Source organism: Poeciliopsis prolifica, unplaced genomic scaffold (genome assembly GCF_027474105.1).
Source record: "Poeciliopsis prolifica strain line A6 unplaced genomic scaffold, Auburn_PproV2 SCAFFOLD002, whole genome shotgun sequence".
Classification (NCBI taxonomy): domain Eukaryota; kingdom Metazoa; phylum Chordata; class Actinopteri; order Cyprinodontiformes; family Poeciliidae; genus Poeciliopsis; species Poeciliopsis prolifica.
The window spans coordinates 18,414,061-18,433,697 of NW_026562377.1; the positions used below are offsets into that span (position 1 = coordinate 18,414,061).

The following is a 19,637-nucleotide window of genomic DNA, read 5'->3' on the forward strand; positions in this document are numbered from 1 at the left end:
AAGTCACTGATATGATGGCATACTAGAGCTTATTTAGTCCCTATCTGAGATACTGCTGATGACTGCTAGATAAGGAGTTCTTGGGCTTCTTGCTTGTCCTCTTTAAAATATACCAAAAAGGTTTGCTTACATGTCATGGTACCAACCAAGACAGGAAACAAAAGAAGGTTCATGAAAATTTCCCTTTTTGTTGACAAGCTTTGCCCTCAGGTTAAGTTCATCAGCTGCCTAAACACCTACAGACACTTTTAATATGCACTGTTGCTGTGCGTTTCCAGGTGAATGCTGCAGAACTAGGTTTATTTTTTGCAAGTTAAATAAATAAGCGAGATAGGTCACAGGCTTGTGTGTATCTGGGACATCTGATGTCCCGCTTTTTCATTCTTTTGTCCCAGCTATAGCTGCAGAACAGTTGCTAAATTCAAAGATTGATTTTCTTTCTAAGAGAAGAAATGTTGTGTTGCAGGAAAATTCATGCTGTGTGCCCTCCCCGTTTGAAGTGTTTGCCCTGAACTATTTCACTCCTCACTCCCTCCTCTCCATTCTGCTCTGGAGAAGGCAGTTACTAGGCGTGTGTTGGTTTTATGTTTGCCAGTTCACAAAATACAGAAAAAAAGAAGAACAGACTATGGAAATAACAACAACAACAACAACAACAACAAAAATAATAATAATAATAATAATAATAATAATAATAATAATAATAATAATAATAATAATATTATTATCAGAGTCCTTTATTGACTGCAATGGAGAATACCAGAAAAAAATACATGTACATTCCAGAAATAAATATAATGATAAATAATAATAATAAAAAAAATAATAAATAAATAAAAATAACTATAAGTTGTGTCGATATTTCAGTGTTTTACTTAAGCCATATTTTAAGTCCCAAGTGTTGTAAAATGTTTTGGGGAAAAAATGACAAAAGAGGAGCCAGCAACCTGAGTATTAAATGATGTCAGCAGGCATGTTTGAGGCCCCCTTTAGCCAGCCTCCCTGAGCACACAGCGAAAGTGAGCGTCAACAAAAAGGCGGGCAGAAGGTGGATTTCCTGAAACACACTGGCTAATGTTGCTGTCAATCAACCTATCACGCTGCGCCATTGGCTGAGGCCATTCGCATTTATCGTGCCATCTCGTCGAGCCGCTGCTGTGTAATAGCAGGTAACTTTCTTACGATAGCCTTCCGCAGTGTGACCTAGTCCTCGTATTTATCCTGCAGTTTGAAGATTACTCTCTCCGGAAATTGGAAGTAGGCGATTTTCTTGTTCCGAAAACGACGAAAGGTCAAATTCGCCTTTTCCCCTCGAACAGAAAACTCTCACATATCCGAAAGGCGTTTGAAATCGGACACCGCTGGCGTTGAGGCCCTCACTTTTTTGCGCGGACGGATACGTTGTTACGTCTGACAATGTGGACGGAGGTGGTGAAGATGTCTACGAGAAGAATGAAATCATCTCTGTAGTAACAACAAGAAAGGAAGACGCGAGATTAGTTACTATAACAGAATTGTTTGTGCGTAGTCTTGTTACATTGTAGCAAACACGTGGGCGCGACGTGGAGGAAAAGGCAGACTTCCCGGGGACAAAAGAAAGACATCCACTGTGCTCCAATGCGTTTCGTGCACTGAGGTCGAAATTCTCTTGAAGTTTTATGTTTTTCCCCCCTTCGAGTCTCCGCTTTTCTTTTTTACTGTTGGATATCACACGCACGGAGAGGAGAGGTAAATACTCAATCTTTCACCTTACACTTCGGGGGGAAGTTGCATGAATTTCATTGGCGTTTCATTGCCACCTAATTTTCGAAAAGTTTTTTTCTTTTTTTTTTTGGGAATGTGTGGTTTAAGCGGGGGATGTGAGTTTTTTTTTTTTTTTTTTTTTTTTTGTCTGGTCTCCGGCTCGACCTCGGAGTGGAGGAAATTACTCCTTTGTTCTGCAAAATGACTCCTTTATGGTTAAATGTTGGTGGCTTTGCCTCTTTTGTTTTTTTTTCACCGTGTGTCTTTCTGCCACAGGCTCCAGCCATTGAAGTAGGAATATTAAATCTTTACCATTTTGTTATGCTGGGGGGTGTGGGGGGGAGGGCATTTTAGCCAAACTTTGTGATGTGGATCATTTTCCCTGCAGACGTGAAGCAAACTTTCCATAACCCCCCTTCACCCCCCCATTGGTACCCTTTAAACATTCCTTTATGGAAGTGTCTGGCCACTACTTATTTTATTGCACATTTGGCAGGAAATTCCTCACGATCCCACCCCCACCGTCTCCTCCACTGATCTCCCTCATAATGCACGACTTGAACCCTAATAGTAAGGGGGAAAGGCAGCTTAAAATGTGCTGCGGGAAGTTTTGGAGACCCACTCCTGCTGCTCTTGGTCGCAGTCGGTGCACTTGTTCCACACGGGGAAGATAAAACTGCGAGGTTATGGTTTTTGGTGAGTCTGGAGCATAATGTCAACAAGGCTCACAGTAAACAGAATGGGTTAGTTGTCAGCAGCTCGATTAGCTCTGGATGGGGCCTAGTGGTCCTGATCAAATTCTGGTGCCCAACATTTCCGCAGGCACTGTTTTCACCTTATTTATTTATTTAGTATTTCAGGGTTTTTTTTTTGTTGTTGTTGTTTTTTTTGCAGTGTGTATGATTAAATTCGTTTTTCAAATTAAATGAAGTTCGTTTTTCGTTTGGACTGAGATGTTCACTGTTTCTAGTTTTGATCTTTCCTCACTTTTATTTTGCCACTAGGCTGAACTTTGCTAGACATGGGCTGGTATGGGATTGTTCAATATAATAACTTTTAAAGGAAAAACACCATGGTTGCATAAATGTCATTAAAAAAGATACATGTACTAGATGGATATTCTATAAATTCAGCAATCATTTGTTCAGAAAATTGAATCAGTCAATTTTTTTGTGTGTGTATTGCATCTGATCGACATCGGTTGGTCAGATAATGAAAAATCTCTTTGTCCTTAACCCTTTAAATGCATGAAAACTTAAAATTATGCCATTTTCGGTCTGTAAATGACAACAGCTCTTCTTTGCTGCAATTTGATTTAAGTTTAATACATATCAGAGCTCAGCTTAAAGCATAGGTGTTAATACACACTTAGGATTAATTTGGCAATTGTTCCATTTTTCTGTTAGGTTAAAATTGTTACCTCTATCAAGGTGACTGAAGCACAATTTTCTTAAATCTATTTTGATCCTTGTGGAGAAATAATAAGTCAGAATTTGCAGGTTGGATAAAAAAATAGCGAGAAATTGGTATTAGCTTGGAAAAGCAAATGGTCTGATTCCTTTTACTGCTAAAGCATTATGATGTTTGGATTAATAGTTACATAATAATGATATAAATTATTGTTTCTGATTTTGATACAAACTTGAAACCATATATAGAATAGACAGTCTCCAGTATTAGTTCTAGTTTTTGACGTCCTTTTGCTATAACCGTTCATGTTTGAATTTGTCTTTCTTGTTAGCTAGAGGAAGTGTTGAAGGCAGCTGACTGGCAGTGTGCAGAATCAAATGCGTTGGTTGGGGGCAGCGCTGTGCTACTCTGTAAACCTGAGAGAGTGTTGGTCACTCTGTCGCTTTCCCTAGACAAACTTAAATCTGTAGGAATGATGTTATGGAAAAAAAAATTGAGATTTATTCAAAGCAATGTTTGGAAATCTTGGGATATCTTCATTCCAACTCCCGGCCCTTCCCTACATGTTGCACACATGCATAGCAACAAGGCATATTGCTGTTTCTGACGCCACTTATCTCCTGTTAGTTGCTCCAAAAGATTCAGCTTTTAGATCTACGGGTGTTTTTCAGAATGTAAAGCAGTCATTAAGATTAAGATGTGTAGCATTTGTTACAACTGTTGTGCTTCTTAACTAGAGGTGCAGACTCTTTTGTGGAGAATGACCCGTCTTTGTGTGGGGCGACAAAGACCCCCTCTGCCACCCTAATCTGCTCGCTTCAAATATTGATCCAGCAGTAGCTTAAGATGCCATTTTGCTACATAAAGCCCTCCCCCTCAACCCCTCCACTCCATGTGCTTTACTCATTGGTAGATTGTGGTTGAAAAGTTTGTCAGAGGTCTCCTTTATAGTACCATAAGCTCCTGTAATCATGTTTTGTTATGTTAAATTAGTTTGTTTTGACTCGGACTGGAATATGTTTCTCCCAAGAAGTGATTTGCTTTATCGTGATAATTTATTACCGCTTTGCTCTACTCCAAAGTCAGTTAGCATAAGCAGATTCTTTTCTTCACGTCAGTTTATCCCTTTGGTATTCATGCTCACTTCACCTTAATCAAGACATGTGCTTTTTAGTTTCTTTTTGGTTGCGTTTGTGTCACGTCGGCCTACGTTATTTCTGAATTACCAAAGAGGCTGTAAAAGCACACCACCTGTTGGTGTCCAAGTGCCTCTATTCTTCCAGTTCCTCCCGGAGCCGCCACCGCTGCCGCTCGGCTCCGGAGAGAAAGCCTCCGGGCTTGCACTGGAATGCAAAACACGGGGTAAATCCTGTATTCATGCTCACTGTTTCTTTTGACAAGCTTCTTTCTGAGTTGACATATGGTAATTTGGTAATGACGTGTTTGCATACAGTCATTAGCTCTGCCTTTCACCCCCATTTCCTTGGGCTAACAATAGTCCCAATTATGTCTGTAATTGTAAGTGTGTTACATTCTCTTTCATGTAGCAGTGATCGACATATGGTTCTTTTATTTGCCAGGGTTGCGTAAAATGAAAGACTTTTTTTTTTTCTCTTCTTAAGTCATTACTCGGTAGTGATTTAACTCGGCGCACAGTATTCATCAGTTTAGTCAGTTTCTGGAGGAAAATGTGTAAGTAGACCCCGTCTGTGCTGTGTCGTATTGAGTAGCCTCATGTTGTCTTATTTTTCCTCCCTAATCTGTCCATAATTCATCAAGGTTGTAATCTGAGCAGTGTGTTTTGGTCAAGTTACAGCCTTGTTTCCAACCTCTTGAATATACAACACTCGCGTATGACCTGAAATTGTGTTTCATGCAGCTTAAAGGTGAACAACAGCTTTATTGGCAATGAGAAAGTGGCTTTAAATGAAAACATGTTGCTGCCGCTGCACCCCTGCTCTGGTGTCTCAGAGAGGGAAAACAAATCTTGAAAGTTGTGATGTAACCGACAGCAGTAGAGTAGTCTCAGTCATTCATTACCATCATCATTCTTTTCTTGAACATGTAACTTCTCGTTGTGCTCGCAAGTGCAACTAAAATCCTGTATTTGCAAATTTCTCTCTTAGGGTTTGTTAGAGACTGAAGGGTATGAGCGAACAGCAGCAAAGAATGGCTGCAGTGGAAACTGACAAGGAACTCAGCGACCTCCTGGATTTCAGCGCGGTAAGAGAGGGGGAAGAGCGGTCTGGGTGGTTCTGGGAGGAAGAAGACAGTGCAATACAGGTCTGAATTATGAAGCTGGTGATGGTGATAAAGATGGTGAGAATAATAAAAGTTGTGGGGGGTAAGAAGAAAGGCAAAGGCTAAATATTATTTTAAGATTATGATAAACCTAATGAAAACAGGGTCCATATGTTTTCATTAGGTCCATATGCATTTTCTGGTCTGAATAAGTATGGAAAACTATTGTGAATTTTAGACTTTATTCCTTATTATTTTTGTGCCCCCCAAAAACTCTTAATTCTGGATGTATAACGTGCTTCTAAAAGGGTTACATGTAATTTAGATTCTTTGTCTTTGACTTGCCACATCTCAACTTAAATTTTTGTGAACTTATTTATCGGTTTGCAGTCACTGGGCAAGCGAACCCACAGATAAACAATCGACCAAACTCTGAAAATAACATTTTTTTTCTGCTGTTTTAGCATCTAGACCTTCTGAAACCAGAGTTTGAACTGAAAATGTGGAACTTTAAAACTTAGTTTAATTGGCTGTACAACAAAGAATTAAAACTGTGTAGCTTTGATGTTTTACTTACATCAACACTCGGATGTTGATGTGTAAAAATGGTGCTTTAAATAATCTATTTGTTGTTGAGTAAGTTAGCCTGCGGGGGACAAATCCAAAGGTTTTACAGAAGTGAAAGTAGTGCTTAACTTATGGACAAAAAAACCCCATCAATAAACAATTTCCATACCACCTTGCCGGATTGAACCATTCAAGAATGAAACGGCATACAAGGAACAGTGTTGGTGCTCAAATGTCTGAAAAATATACAACATATGAATTTTTAAATTAAAAATTGAAGTGTTGAAGTAGAGATTGGTGATATACAATATTATATTTACTGTGATGTTCACAAGTTATATATAAAAAATGTAATTAGTCACAGCTGTTTTCCATATAAATTTACCTTTCCCTCCAATCAAAACCTCTCAGAAATAATGCTGTAAAAATAAAGTGATTAAATAAGCTACTTCACATGATGTACTGTTCTGCATTTATGCTGCAGAACAGCAGATATTTGCATTCAGTGTGTATTGAGGCCCTCAGTAACATTACGCAGCCACACTAACAGCTTACGTGTTTGCAAACATTAATTTGAGTTTATCGTGTTATTTTTGTCACAATATATTTATATTTTTTTTGTCTTTTGATGACCAGCTTGTAGTTAACCAGTTCACCAGATACACAGTTGTAGTTTTACAACATCTTATGAAGACTGATGGCGGATGCTCATTTAATTTCCACACTGACCTTCCAGGTAGTGGCAACTGGGCAAATACCCTTCAAAAAAATAATTGTTTCTGTTTTCTGCAGTTAAAAATTGCCGTAGCCTCCTTGTAGGCAGCTGACTGGCAGTGCACAGCAACAGGTGGGGTAGGGGTACTCTTGTCACCCCATACTCAATGCAGCTAAAAATACGACACCCACGCACTGAGGCACTTTATCCGACATCTCATTAAAAACACTTTTAAAACATATAAACAACATAAACACATTTTTTATAAAAGTGGTAATTGACATAGATTAACTCAAATGTTTATATTTAGAATCCAAAACCTACTCATTTTGTTGTGATGTTACAGTGGAAGTATTTCTAAACCTCATGGTTGGATTTAGTGAATCAAGCTTTAAATTTGGGCTGTTCAGTTATGTAGAAAGAATGAAGGTATGAAGAAAGAAGTTCCCAGTGCAATTAATCTGTTAGATGAAAAAAAAAATAAGGACTCGGGAATAACAGCAAGAAATGCCTGCCTATTATTGGACTCATTTTATTTTGTTAACAGGATCTTTGGGGAAAATACAGGGTTGTAAACTGGGCTGCACAGAGGGCTTCTGTGTCTGTTTTTGTCATATTTTAAGAAGAGATTTTTACTGTTGTTGCTCTCAGAGCTATTCTCCTGACATTATCTACAAAGCGGATGGAGACATTCTGCTCAGTGCTTTTTTTTTTTCTTCCTTTTTTGTTTCATTTTGTTGTGAAACCTTTTGCAGCTTAACGCTGACATAAACATCTCATAGCTCCAGCAGAGATGTGTTTAGTCTTTTCACCCAAACAAACTGAAAAGCCGACATGGGTTTTTTTTCTGTGTGTGTGTGGCTCATCAAGTATTTCCTAATGGTTAATGCATACTTGGTAGCAGAGGTCATGTTGGAGAAATAGGACACATTTGAATGAACTGACATTCAGTGAAGCTCCTTTTTCACTTGTTTTGTCTAATACAGCAAATCTAACACAACATATAATATTGTAACACAGGCTTCGATTATATATTTAGGTTTCAGTCCCACATGGGCCACTGTTGAATTTCCACTATGTAATAAGTTTGAGTAGAAATACTGCACAAAATTGTAAAACAGAAATGAACATTACCAAATTTAGTTTTTTTATTTAAAACGGAAAAATAACAGTTTCTACTGTTCTTAAAATAATCTAGTTTATTGATAATTTTTTCAATGTTAATTCATTTCATTTTTTAAATTTGATTCATAGCATAAAAAAGCAATGTTTGAACATTCATTAAAATGGCTGGTTTAAAAGTCCATATTGAATGGAGTAATGCATTGTTGCTAGAAATTAACCAAGCTAATATTAGTCTGGTAAAAAAATATTAGCCTCATAGCCTCATCTAGTCAGGCTATCTGCTCAGGTACAGCCAGGAATTTGCTGACATGCTTCTAGTAATTTGCCAAAAGTAGTTTTAAATGACATTACCTTTAAATGGTTGATGGGTGATGCCACAGTGCTTGTGTTTTTGGATTTGTTTTTCTTGTAAGCATTGGGTAAGTGTAGGTCCAGTCTTTTAGCTCGCTGACTGGCAGTGCACAGCAACAAGTGAGGTAGATGCAGCAGACTCAGGGAAATGTTTGACATCCTATTTGTAGAACTTTAAATATTAGAAATAGTATACCAAGTGACTTAAAGGGAACAGGTGCAAATTAACAAAAACAAAGCATAAACATAAAGATGAACATAAAAATATGTTATTTAAAAATTGGATATTGCTGTAGGTTTGTTTGTGAACTGCTATTTCCATTCTATTAAGTGTTACACTTGTGCTATAGGTGAATAAAAGTCATTTTAATTAAGAAGAATCAGGACAATAATAATGATTCTGATGAAACAAAGCAGTTGGATAAATAAATGAATGTACTTAAGGACAATTTGATGCAGCGTTCTTCCATGTTGTTAAACAAATCAATCCTTGATATAAGTTGATCCAACAACCGACTCATGCCTTGTATGAATTACAGAAGTTTAGGTTGATCAGCAACCCTTTTCTGTTCACGTTATTTTGGCCTGACAGTGATAAACGGACGAAGAATTGTTGGAACAGTGTGGCCTTTTCTTTTTGTTTACCAAGTGGCTGGTCAGAGAATTAGGCATGGAATAAAGCAGGGTCTTTGTAAGTGTGGTCACATTTTTACGAAGCAAACCCGTCTGAGTGAGTAGATCACTTCACCAAGATCATAGGCCGCACTGGCACATTTACTTCTAGTGTCCCAGTTCTGAAAATGTTAGGTTCGTGCAGCAGACAGTGCGGTGTCTGGTGAAAAATCCAGACCGCACCACGGCCTCGTGGTGGAGCCCACAGAGGCTCAGTGACATCACCGTTAGTTAATGCACATATTAGTCATCAGCACTGGTTTAGATGTCTGGTGTTAGGCGGCCGTGTCTGATGTGTGCACAAGTTGGGCAAGGCTTTGTTTGTTCTTCAAATAAATTTGTTTGCTAGTGTGTTTCAATGTCGTGGTGGAAGGTGTAAACGATGAATAAATGCTGCTAAATCAATCAATCTTTGGTACGTAGCACCAAAGACTGTAAAGAAGAAAAAACAGGAAAACCTAAGCCTATATGTGAGAGATATTGTAAGAGGAATGTGTGAAGTGTGCCTTGCTTTGTTGGTTATGTTATCTCTGCTTTTGTCTTGCAGATGTTTGCGCCTCCAGTAGCCAATGGGAAGAACAGGACAATGACACTAGCCAGCACTCATTTCTCTGGGCCAGGTAAGCTTCTGCAGTTCTGTATCTGCCTGATATCTTCATCAATGCTACCTTAAATCTCCTCTTCATATTTTTGTGTGTGCTTTTGTTTGCAAATCAAAACACACTGAAGAAATTTTCAGCTGTTTCACAGTTGATCTGAATGCAAAGTGACTAATAAAAATCTCTTCTGCACGATTAACACCTGAAAGATGAGAAGCATGTGTTTGAAAGGTCAACTCACCAACATCATACCTGTAATTTTTCATCTCGGGCTTTGTGGTTATCTGTCACACGGTTTCGCTTTAACTCATGCAGGTTTTGATATCACTCTCACCACTTCAATCAGAAAAACACATGTTAAACACATTTCCGGTGCCCATCCAGTCTCTACTTTCAATTTAGCTGGAAAAACACTCAAATGCCCCTCACTTTGCAAGAGATTTACGGCAAATGTCTGTTTCATGTGAAGTCTCGCCTCCAGAGCCACATAATACACAGCGATGTGAAATTTTAGAGAAAATTGCAGGTTTCATGTCATGTTTAAGTAATTTAAAATCAGTTTTAGGTGTTTTTCTATGTGGCACATAGACATTGACATGGATGACTCTAGTTTAGTTTTATTCAATAGGAAAAGTACAACAATGTCTCTTTGTTGTTCTGGCCTTCAACATAAGATAAGCAAGCAGGTGCTGGAGGATTTCTATTATTTGTATCTGTTTTGTATAAAACACAAAACAAAGACATTGAGCAAGTATCTTAACTAATGCATTAAAGGATATGTTTCTCATTTTAGAAAACTTTCAAAAAATGCATTAATGAACGTTCTGTTGGCCAATGCATTTATAGATGAAAAATACTCTCAGATCCTTGTTTCCATGCATTTAATGAATAGGAAAAATATCTGCAGTATTTGACCTGTTGATCACCGATCAGTGGCGATAAAAGAAAACTGGTTTATTACCATGCCTGCCAGATCGATTTGTGCTTCTTTAGAGCTGATGAGATTTTTTATTGTTTTTTCCAAAAAAAATGCAGATCTTGCATATTTTCACAAAGTAGTTTCAGAAAGACTCTTATGTTTATTGAGGTGTTAAAAAGTCTTCCACCAAACTTGCGTAGCCTGTGTGGTTTGAAGCTAAAACTTTGTGAGAACACATGCATGCACCATCAAAGACCTGAGCCGCCGTTCCCATCATCCTGAAGGTTATTAGTAAGTCGTGTTGCTTTCGTTCCTCTGTCACCGTGCCAGCCTGGTGTGTGAAATCGAGTCACACTCTCCAGTTCCCCAGAGTGAGAAGTTGGCCGCTGAGGAACAAAGGCAAAGAAGGGGACTTATGGACTTGAAACAACTCCCCCCACCCTGAAGTGTAAAACTCTCCTCCCCCAACACAGCACAGGGTTCTTACCCCCACTGATCTGCAGGAAATGGCTCAAGTCTGAGACAATGTGCCTCACCCCCAGCTCACAGCCTCTTAAACTGGCCCAGCATGCAGCAAGTGGGCAGAGTGGAGAAGGAGAGCTTGTTGAATAGGGGGATCAGACCAGGGAAGGCAGAATTCTGTTTGTTTCTGTTACAGCAGGCAATTACTCAGCAGTGAGGAGTTAATTCCTCCCTCCTCCTCATGTCCTAAAGTGTGGCCCTTGGTCATTGACACCCATTATAATGTGATACTTAAAGCTGTCACCTTTAACATCAGGGGACCCTGCAGGTACTCTTTAATAACTCTGGAGTCAAAGTGCTAACACATGCAGAGTCTGAACCGCGTCATTTTTTTTTTGTTCGTTTTTCTATTACATCCCCAAATTATATTTAATCCCACATTTATTAAATGTGCTCTAAATAAAAGGGGTGATTATGTTCACTTCTATTCAAATGCTTATTTGAAGCCCTGCTCCAATGTTTTCTTGCTAACACTGCTCTGTTCCCCAAGGCCAGGAAATTCATTTTTTTGCAGAAATGATGACCATTACAAAACAATGTCCATCTCTGACGTCAGTCAGCCAGCCAGCTTGTATATTCAGGGACCCAGCAGCGCGGGAACGGTCGTGAGCAGCCTAGTGGCCCACCAGACCACCTCTATTCATCAACACAAAAGTGCTCAGAGGGGTGCTAATTGCATTAGGCGTCCTTCTCCCTTCCTCAGTGGCCTGTGCGTGTAGAGTAGGAAAGGGTGGGGTATCTTGTGTGGAGTGGAGGCAAGAGGGAAGGAGTAGAGGAGAGGAGTGGTAAGAACTGTGGGATGTTTGAGGAGTAGGGCAGGCAAGAGTGTGGCAGTGAGTGGTGGGAGTTGGCTAAGCCCCGCAAGCCTTCAGGCAGGCGTCCCCTCAGTCACCTCTGCAGCTGCTGGCAACGTCTCCAACCCCCCTCCCTCACACAAACAACACAAATACGAGGGACATGACAGGCTCGCTTCCTGTCGATCACTAAAAAACAACTGAATTTACACATCTGGTGTTTCTTTTTAACAACTTTGCCTTTAACCTTTCACATTCTCACCGTTTTCCCGGCTGCATTTTCTTCATATGTTTCTGTCCACATTACAAAGGTCTTGTACAAAAATAGAGGGTCAAAAAAAAAAAAAAAATCTGAAATGCGAGTGGCTTCCTTCCTCAGCAAAATTAGATGTCTTCTGAGCCTGCAGCCATGAGAAAGCTTTGTAGTTCAGAAAAATAAATATTTTTCTGGGCTCTGGTTTTCAGTCAGTATTTGTCTTTCCATGCGAGTACAATCAAACAAGCTAAGCCGAAGTCTTGGGAGATTCAGGCGACTTGGAAACAAACCAATCCTCTGAATTTTATTTATGTCAATTTAGAAAAATAACAATTAAAATTAATACAACTTTGCTGCAATTATCCAATTTTTCCTCATTTCTTGCTCCCCATTTTATTATATTTAGTTTTCACAGCTCTAAACATCCTAAAACATAAACTCTTTCAGTATGTCCTTAGGATCATTGGACATGTCTCATCACATTATTTTCTCAATTTAATATAAGATATAGATTAGAGAATACAATTTCTACTGAAGTTGTTTGATTCATTCTTGAAGTGATAGAAAATCAGGTCAGTCTTAATTCTTAATATTTCTAAAGAATAAACAAGAAATTAAGTTCCTATTTTGTTCATTTCTCATTAAAGTATAATAATTTTGTCTAAAAATACTAGAGTTTGACTGCATTCAAATGCAAATTTAACAGAAGTATATAACTCTTATTTTCAAGATAGAATAATCCTATCCATACCATTCACATTTTACCTTTGTATGTAGTCATATCTAAACAGAAAATGAACAATTGCTAAATGTAGGATTAGTTTTTACTACTTATATACGCAATAACATTGTGCTTTTGTTTGCATTTCCTCTGTATATAGAGTAAAACCAGTATAACGAGCTGATGTCTGGTTAATTAGTCAGACTATTTGTTTATATAGAGCCTGAAGTCTTAATACAAGTAAAGGGTGAGGCTCGTGGGTTTTTTTATGACTGGAATTATTTTCAGTCTAATTTGTGCTTCCTGTAAGCAAAGGAAAACTGTAGCAAAGTAGGTTTTGGTAACGAAATGGGGTATTTAAATGGTTTTTGTCTATCTTTTCTGAACAAAAACAAGGCCAAAGAAGGTATGACAAAACTTTTTCAATGGTGATTTTTCCCCCCCAACAACTGAAACCCATTTCAGGTGTGTGAAAAAACAGGTTTCTGAAATGACATCAGAAAGGCTCGGTCAAATAAAGCCTTGTAGTAAATGTAATCAGACTAACTTGACCATGAGAAAAAATAAGACAAAAGACTAAACAGCGACTGAAACCCAAGTACATTTTGAAATAAAATAAAATACTGATTTCACTGTTAATACGGAAATGTAGTTCCCTTTTTCCCAGTTGAACAACATTTTGCAGCAGCAGGTAGGGAAGGGGCAGAGCTCTGCTACTTTATAGTTGGGGGCAAAAAAAGATAATTCCTGTAATTTCTCTGTCTCTGCACTGAAATCACTCAAGTTGAAGAAGTGGTAACTTTAAAATTTTGCTAAACCTTGATGATGGTTGTTAACTGGCCTGTTGGGGAATCATAATTTAGCATGTCTACCTTTTTATAAAACAAGCAACAAATGCCCAATCAAGAATATGTTGGGTATACTTGCTTAGCTTTTTTTCCAGTGGCTAGCCACCGCAGCATTAGCACTCACGTCTGCACCAGCTTTACATGATAGAACGTCTCCAGCCTGACCACGAGTTTGAAAAACATACTTGAACAAACATTAGTAAGGATGTTTTCCACAGATTAGAGATGCATTAAAGTTGTGAACTTATAAACAAGCTGGAGTTCACTAACAGAGAGCTTGATTGTGCATTTAAGGAACGCTATGTAAATTCAAACATCACTTCTGTAATTCAAAGCAAATTGGAAAATCGTGTGGATGTTTCAAGTATAGTATAAATGTAAACATTTAGTTGACATTTTTATCCATTTCAATTATAGGCAAGAAAAACATAATTGTAGACTGAACTGAAGAAAATGGCTAATCTGCTGAATGTACTAACATGGGAGTAAAAATGAACCTGGACGGTAGGGAAGCTTGAGGCTCGTATCGTTTAAAAATGTGACGTTCTCGTGAGTTTTTTTCACATATTCTTGGAGATTGAAAATACATTGTTGCCCTGGTAGCTTTTGGTAATTTGTTCTCTTCCATTTAGCCAAAAATTACATTTGAATAAGTAAATTATAAACATATAAATTGATTCTTAATAGTCATGCATTTTTCTGTTTGGGAATGATAAAGTATCTTTTGTTGGTCTTTTTTAGAAGTTTTAACAGAAATTTGGCTTTAAGTTACTACATGACATATTGCTCTGGTATTAAGACATATTTTCTATATGTAAGAACACCTGCCTACTCAGGGATACTTGTTAATGTTTGATGGTAGGTTTACTGGGCAAAACGTATACATGTTTACTTTTGGTACATGTTGATGATTACTAGCAAACTGGCAGTTTTGACCTCTCAGCAATTGGTTGTTGCACAACTATGATTTATCCCCTAATCATTCATACCTTCAGCAGATTTGAAGTCGAAGTTATTTTTTTAACTTCATTTCCAGTCAAATGTGTTACTTTGACTGGAAGTATGGTAAATGTTTTAGAGAAGCTCAAAGCGTCTTGAATCCTTTAGAGATTCTCGGGAGGAAGTTAAAGATTAGGGTGATTTCAAGGAAGGCCTCCAACCTCAGAGTTGAGCGTTCACATAAGCGGTCTTAATACTAGTAGTGATAAACAAAAAGCTGGTCACCAGAAGTGTTTGATTACTATCATGCAAATGGAGATTTTTCAGTTGATTATTGAGAGCGTTGGGAAAATTTCAATGTAACTTGAGTTTTTATCAAATGTAAAATAGAAATAAACTTACTTTATGCTTCTTTTACGTTGCGTAACTTTTGAAATGTGCTCTATATTTAGAAATTTATAGAAATAAACTTGTCAGACATTTTTTTAAAATTAGGATATATACCCATATAAAGATTCTTGGAGCATTTGCTTCTAATTCATTAAACATACTTTTTCCCCCACCAATGTTTAACTGTTTAGATTTGCAATAGCAGCAAAATCCGAACATCAAAACAATCTCTTTTTTGCAGGAATCAGTGTTGTATTACATATAAATTAAAAAAACATGAATAGCTTTTAGGTATTCTGTTTTTTCCCCCATTGTTTGCTATGATTTGATTTGACACGGGATAACAATAGAAGAATCTCTGTTCTGGCATGGTTGGAGCTCTCATAGGCGTCAGTGCCACCTCCACAGCTCTCCACCTTGTTTTAATTGCCTTCAAGTTAATTACTCCAGTAAGTGTGAAACAATGTTGTCAGACTTCCCCTGCACAGTGTTTTCACTCTGTGCTCTGCACCCCTGTTGGCCAAATGGGGGAATCATAGGTGGATGAATAGTTCTTTGGAAATATCTGTAAACATGAGTGGGTGGGGAGGGGGCTTGTTGGCTTCGTTGACCTGGTTAGTTGACAGTTACATGATGTTTGTATTTTACTTAACATTTTTTCTTTTGGCAAATATGAAATACTTTGTCTTGCAAACGTCTTTCAGTGCACATGTTTACCCTTTGTTGTAGATTTATTTTTTCCTTGCTAATTTGCTTTTACTGTAGGGTCTCTTGGCAGCAAGCTTTACCTGAAGTGTCTCCATACAAAATCTGTCAACCTAATTTAGCAGTATGCTCATCACCAGATGAGTGCAGGTCTGTATTAGAGCCAATCTGAAGGTGGGCACGGCTGATCCTTTAAGGTCCCTCTCTCCTCCCCGTTCGCCTGATTCTCCATGCCACTGGCATCAGCCCCATAGATCACGGCTGTCGCAGCGTGTGTAGGTGCTTGCACCGCTCTGTTAGCCTCATCGCTCATTCTCACTCATCAACCAGGCTGCTGATCTCACCCAGACCCCGTCTCACTCCCCTTCCTGACTGCCTGCCTCCCTCTTGTTTCGTCTCCTTGCTTTCTCCTTCCACTTGCTCGCTGCTTTGCTTTCTCACACACATTTTTTTAATTAGGCAAAAATCAAAGGCGCAGTATGAATATTCATAAGGAAACTGCATTAATATGCACAATTATGCAAATCAGCATGCAATTAAGCCTTGTGTCTCCAGAGAGCCTGGATAGCATTAGTGCATTAGACAGGGAGAAGGGGATGATGGGGGTATTTTGGAGTTTTCTGCTCCACCAGTCTTCGACTGTGTTTTCTTTGTGCCACACTTGAATTCTTTCTTTACCTCTACCATTATGCTTCAGTCTTCTCCTTCACATTTTGCTTTGTTTGGGGGAAATTTACTTGGAATAATTAAATGTGACATAGATAACATTGTACCTCATGCATTACATTAGGAAGTAAATGGTTAATTTTATGGTATTCAGCAACCATAATGAACTCTAATGGGAACATTGAACAGCATTTTAAACATGTTTTTTTTTGCATATTATTAATAGTCTCATTATATTTTCTTGATATTAACCCTGTTCTGAATTACAGGTTTGTGTCTAACTTGTCAGTCCTAACTTAGCAACTCAACATCTTTTTTTTTCTTCTTTTTCCCAGCAATAGATGAGCGCAGTGGCTCTGGATCATGGGGCTCCACAGAACAGAACAGTCCCTCATTCACCACCCAAGGACGGGTAAGATCAAGTCGCACCTGAATTTAAAATTGCATATCTAAGTAGTAATACCAGATGCTTTGATACTGACACCCTCACATGTATTCATTTAATCACACAACCAGAACTGAAAATGCACAGCCTCCTTACTGAAAACTGCCACAGCAGTGTGCCATATATGATTTGCAGTGGTAGTGTTTTTTTTTTTCTTTTTGCTTTACACCTAATAACCTTGGCCCAGGATCCTGCATTGGCAAGCACCCTTGTAGCTCAGAACCTCTGTTGAAGCCCAGCGGTAATTGCAGCTTCACATCCAGCCTAACTGTCTTGGCACCGGTCTGTAAATACAAAGTACAGGGGGTGAAATAGATGCAGAAAGCTTTGATTACCACAACTTGATAATTAAGAAAGTCAGTCTGAATCCCTCGAGCTGATGCAGATTTGTTTGGCATTGCTCCCGTTAGCTAGAAAGAGAAACCAAGGGAAGATAACGGCTTAGGTACATAGGAAAACTGACAACATGAGAATGGCTCCGTATTTAGACGTGTTGCCCTCTGCATGTTATCAGGGATGGGGAGTCAACTCCGTAGCTTGGATTCCAGTTCTGGTTAAGATGCGAAAACAAAGGCTTCAGACTCGGCTTGCATTCTTGCTTCTAAGACTCAAGAATCAATAAGAATCTATTGAATGTAATTAGATACCACAGTAAGGTAGTAATTGTGCATCATTTCAGCGATCCTTGTCCTTCTGAATCACCATACTGTATACAAATTGCTGGTAGTAATGGTAACGTTACACAAAGCACAAATTAGCTCTGTAATATTTCTCGACAGTAGAAGCCAGAAAAAGGAGTTAACAGCAGCTTACATGTTTAGTTTTTTTATGCTACCACTGAACTAATATTAACAGTAAAAATACATGTGCAGCACTGATAGAGATGTGCATATTTTCTTCTTCACTTTCATCTGACATGTTATTTTCTCAGAACCATTACAGAGACACTTTTAGTATCCTCAAAATGAAAGCTCTTCTAGGTTTTCTTTTCACAGGTTCAATTTTCTCTTGCATTTGCTAACTACCTCTTTATGTTTAAGTTTACTGGGTTTACCTGGAAGCTTGTACCTTGTATTGCTTACCATAATTTCCGGATTATTGAGCACACCTGAATTAAAAAAAAACACATCCACTAATTTTAAAAGAGAGAGAGAGAAAAAAAAGTACCATTATAGGTTTCTGTAGGATAGGATATCTATATGCTGCAGGTGTTCACGTCTTAACATATTTACCCCAAAAGATTTTCACTTTTAATAAAATACATTCTGGCAAGATACACAAATACATACCATTTTTCCAAACAGTGCCTGTAGCATGGGTGCTTAATAAATAGTAGCCTACCAGGAAAATTCATAGATTGCCATTAATCATCTTCCTCCAGTGCACTAAAACTATTAAAGTAATCTTTTTGGTGTCAGAATAGAAAAGCATCAAAATTGCTTTGTCACGCACTTCCTCAGTCTGTCTTTCATTGTCGCTCTCAATGTCACTTTCGTTTCGAGGCAAATTTGCCCTTGAGCTCATGCTGTCCTCTTCATCACACAGCAGTCCAGCCTGTCGAAACCCTTTGATGATCCATATATATTAGCAACATCATTGTTTAGGCCACTATGTTCAAAATGTGTGAAAAAAGGAGCAATCGATAGTCCAGAAATTACTCTGTAATTGATAACTGCAAAGTAAAAATATTTAAAGCATTTAAATACAGCATACTGCGCAATGTAAAGTGGAAGTAATAAATTTGAGTCCAGAGACTGAGAAGCCTTAAAATTCATTCATAATTAAAGGTATTTGTTTTTAGGGTTCTTTAGTGTGTTTTTCTGGCAGAAATTAAACTACTTTGACTTAGTTTTTTGCAGAATAAAGAGTATTAAAGTTTAATTTTCTGATGATCAAGATGTTGACATCACGGCGGCAGTATGGGCCTTGTCCTGACACAGCAGAACTGTGTGTGTCTACGTAGTGTCCAAACCAGACACTATATAGAACTGGAGTGCTCAAAATACAACACGCATACTTTAAAGATGTGATGGGGCTTAATGTTGTTGCTTGTAGTTCTTATCTTTACATCAGTTAATATTTTTTTTTACCAGCATGTCTGGCAATCATGAGAAATTGCCACAGCAGCTCAACCTTTATGAATGCATAACTAGACTGACATTAAGCAGTCTGAATAGCATTTATCACTGTGCGTGAGAAACCTCAGACTTGACTTGACTTGTACTTAAAAACACAAACTTATTCAGACATTTAGACTTGAACCTGATTATATTCTGTACCATTGATCTTGCAGAGCTACGGAGAGGGATCCCACTTCAGTGAACATGAAGGCTTGTCCTCCCCATTTATTAGTTCAGGGATTGCAGGTATGTCCTTTAATTTATGCCTTATTTTCTGACCCTACGTTTTTTCTCTCGATCCTTTTGATTATATAGCAATTTGTACTGTTTGACTACAAAAATAGTCTTGTAGTGAAACGTGTATGTATGCCTGCATTCATAGTCCTATATATGTTTGTATATGTGGGTGTGTGTGTCTATGTTCATCCGTTGAGGGTTGGGGATGTTAGGGTGCTGAAGCAGAAACCCTCCCTGGGGTTTTGTCTGGCGGGCAGCTTTATGCAGCTGAGCGTATTGAAAAAGGGGGAAGGCCTCCCTGAACAGTTTCTACTTATGAAAACCTACTTTTCATTTCTGTTATCACACATCATTGCATCCAAGTGTTTTTGTGCAATCTGTTCTAATTACGCCAAAGTTTAAGCTTTTTTTTTTTCCTTGTAGGTAAAAACGAGAGGCCACCGTACACTCCCTTTGTAAGCCAGGTACGTTCACAGTCCTTGCATGTCTCTGACAGGCCATACAAGTAGAGATGAAATTCAGTGCTGAATCGCTAAAGGAAACTCCATTTTCTCAGTTCTCTTTTCAGACACTTTGAATTTACAACCGTCTTTGTTTCTTAGAAGAGATGTTGACATTTTTTGTTGTTCTTTCCCACGCATGTTGTTGGTAA

The 19,637-nt window shown here is 38.3% G+C and overlaps 1 protein-coding gene across 1 annotated transcript in view; it reads left to right on the plus strand.

Annotated features, from left to right (window-relative positions):
- The first annotated feature begins 1,158 nt into the window (after positions 1-1,158).
- tcf3b (transcription factor 3b) overlaps positions 1,159-19,637 on the plus strand; it is a 35,434-nt gene continuing 16,955 nt past the window's right edge. Inside the window, 6 exon segments of the mRNA XM_055048521.1 lie at positions 1,159-1,728; positions 5,280-5,376; positions 9,372-9,444; positions 16,519-16,595; positions 18,922-18,994; positions 19,409-19,449. Coding sequence (XP_054904496.1) covers positions 5,302-5,376; positions 9,372-9,444; positions 16,519-16,595; positions 18,922-18,994; positions 19,409-19,449 — 339 coding nt within the window. The 5' untranslated portion in view covers positions 1,159-1,728; positions 5,280-5,301.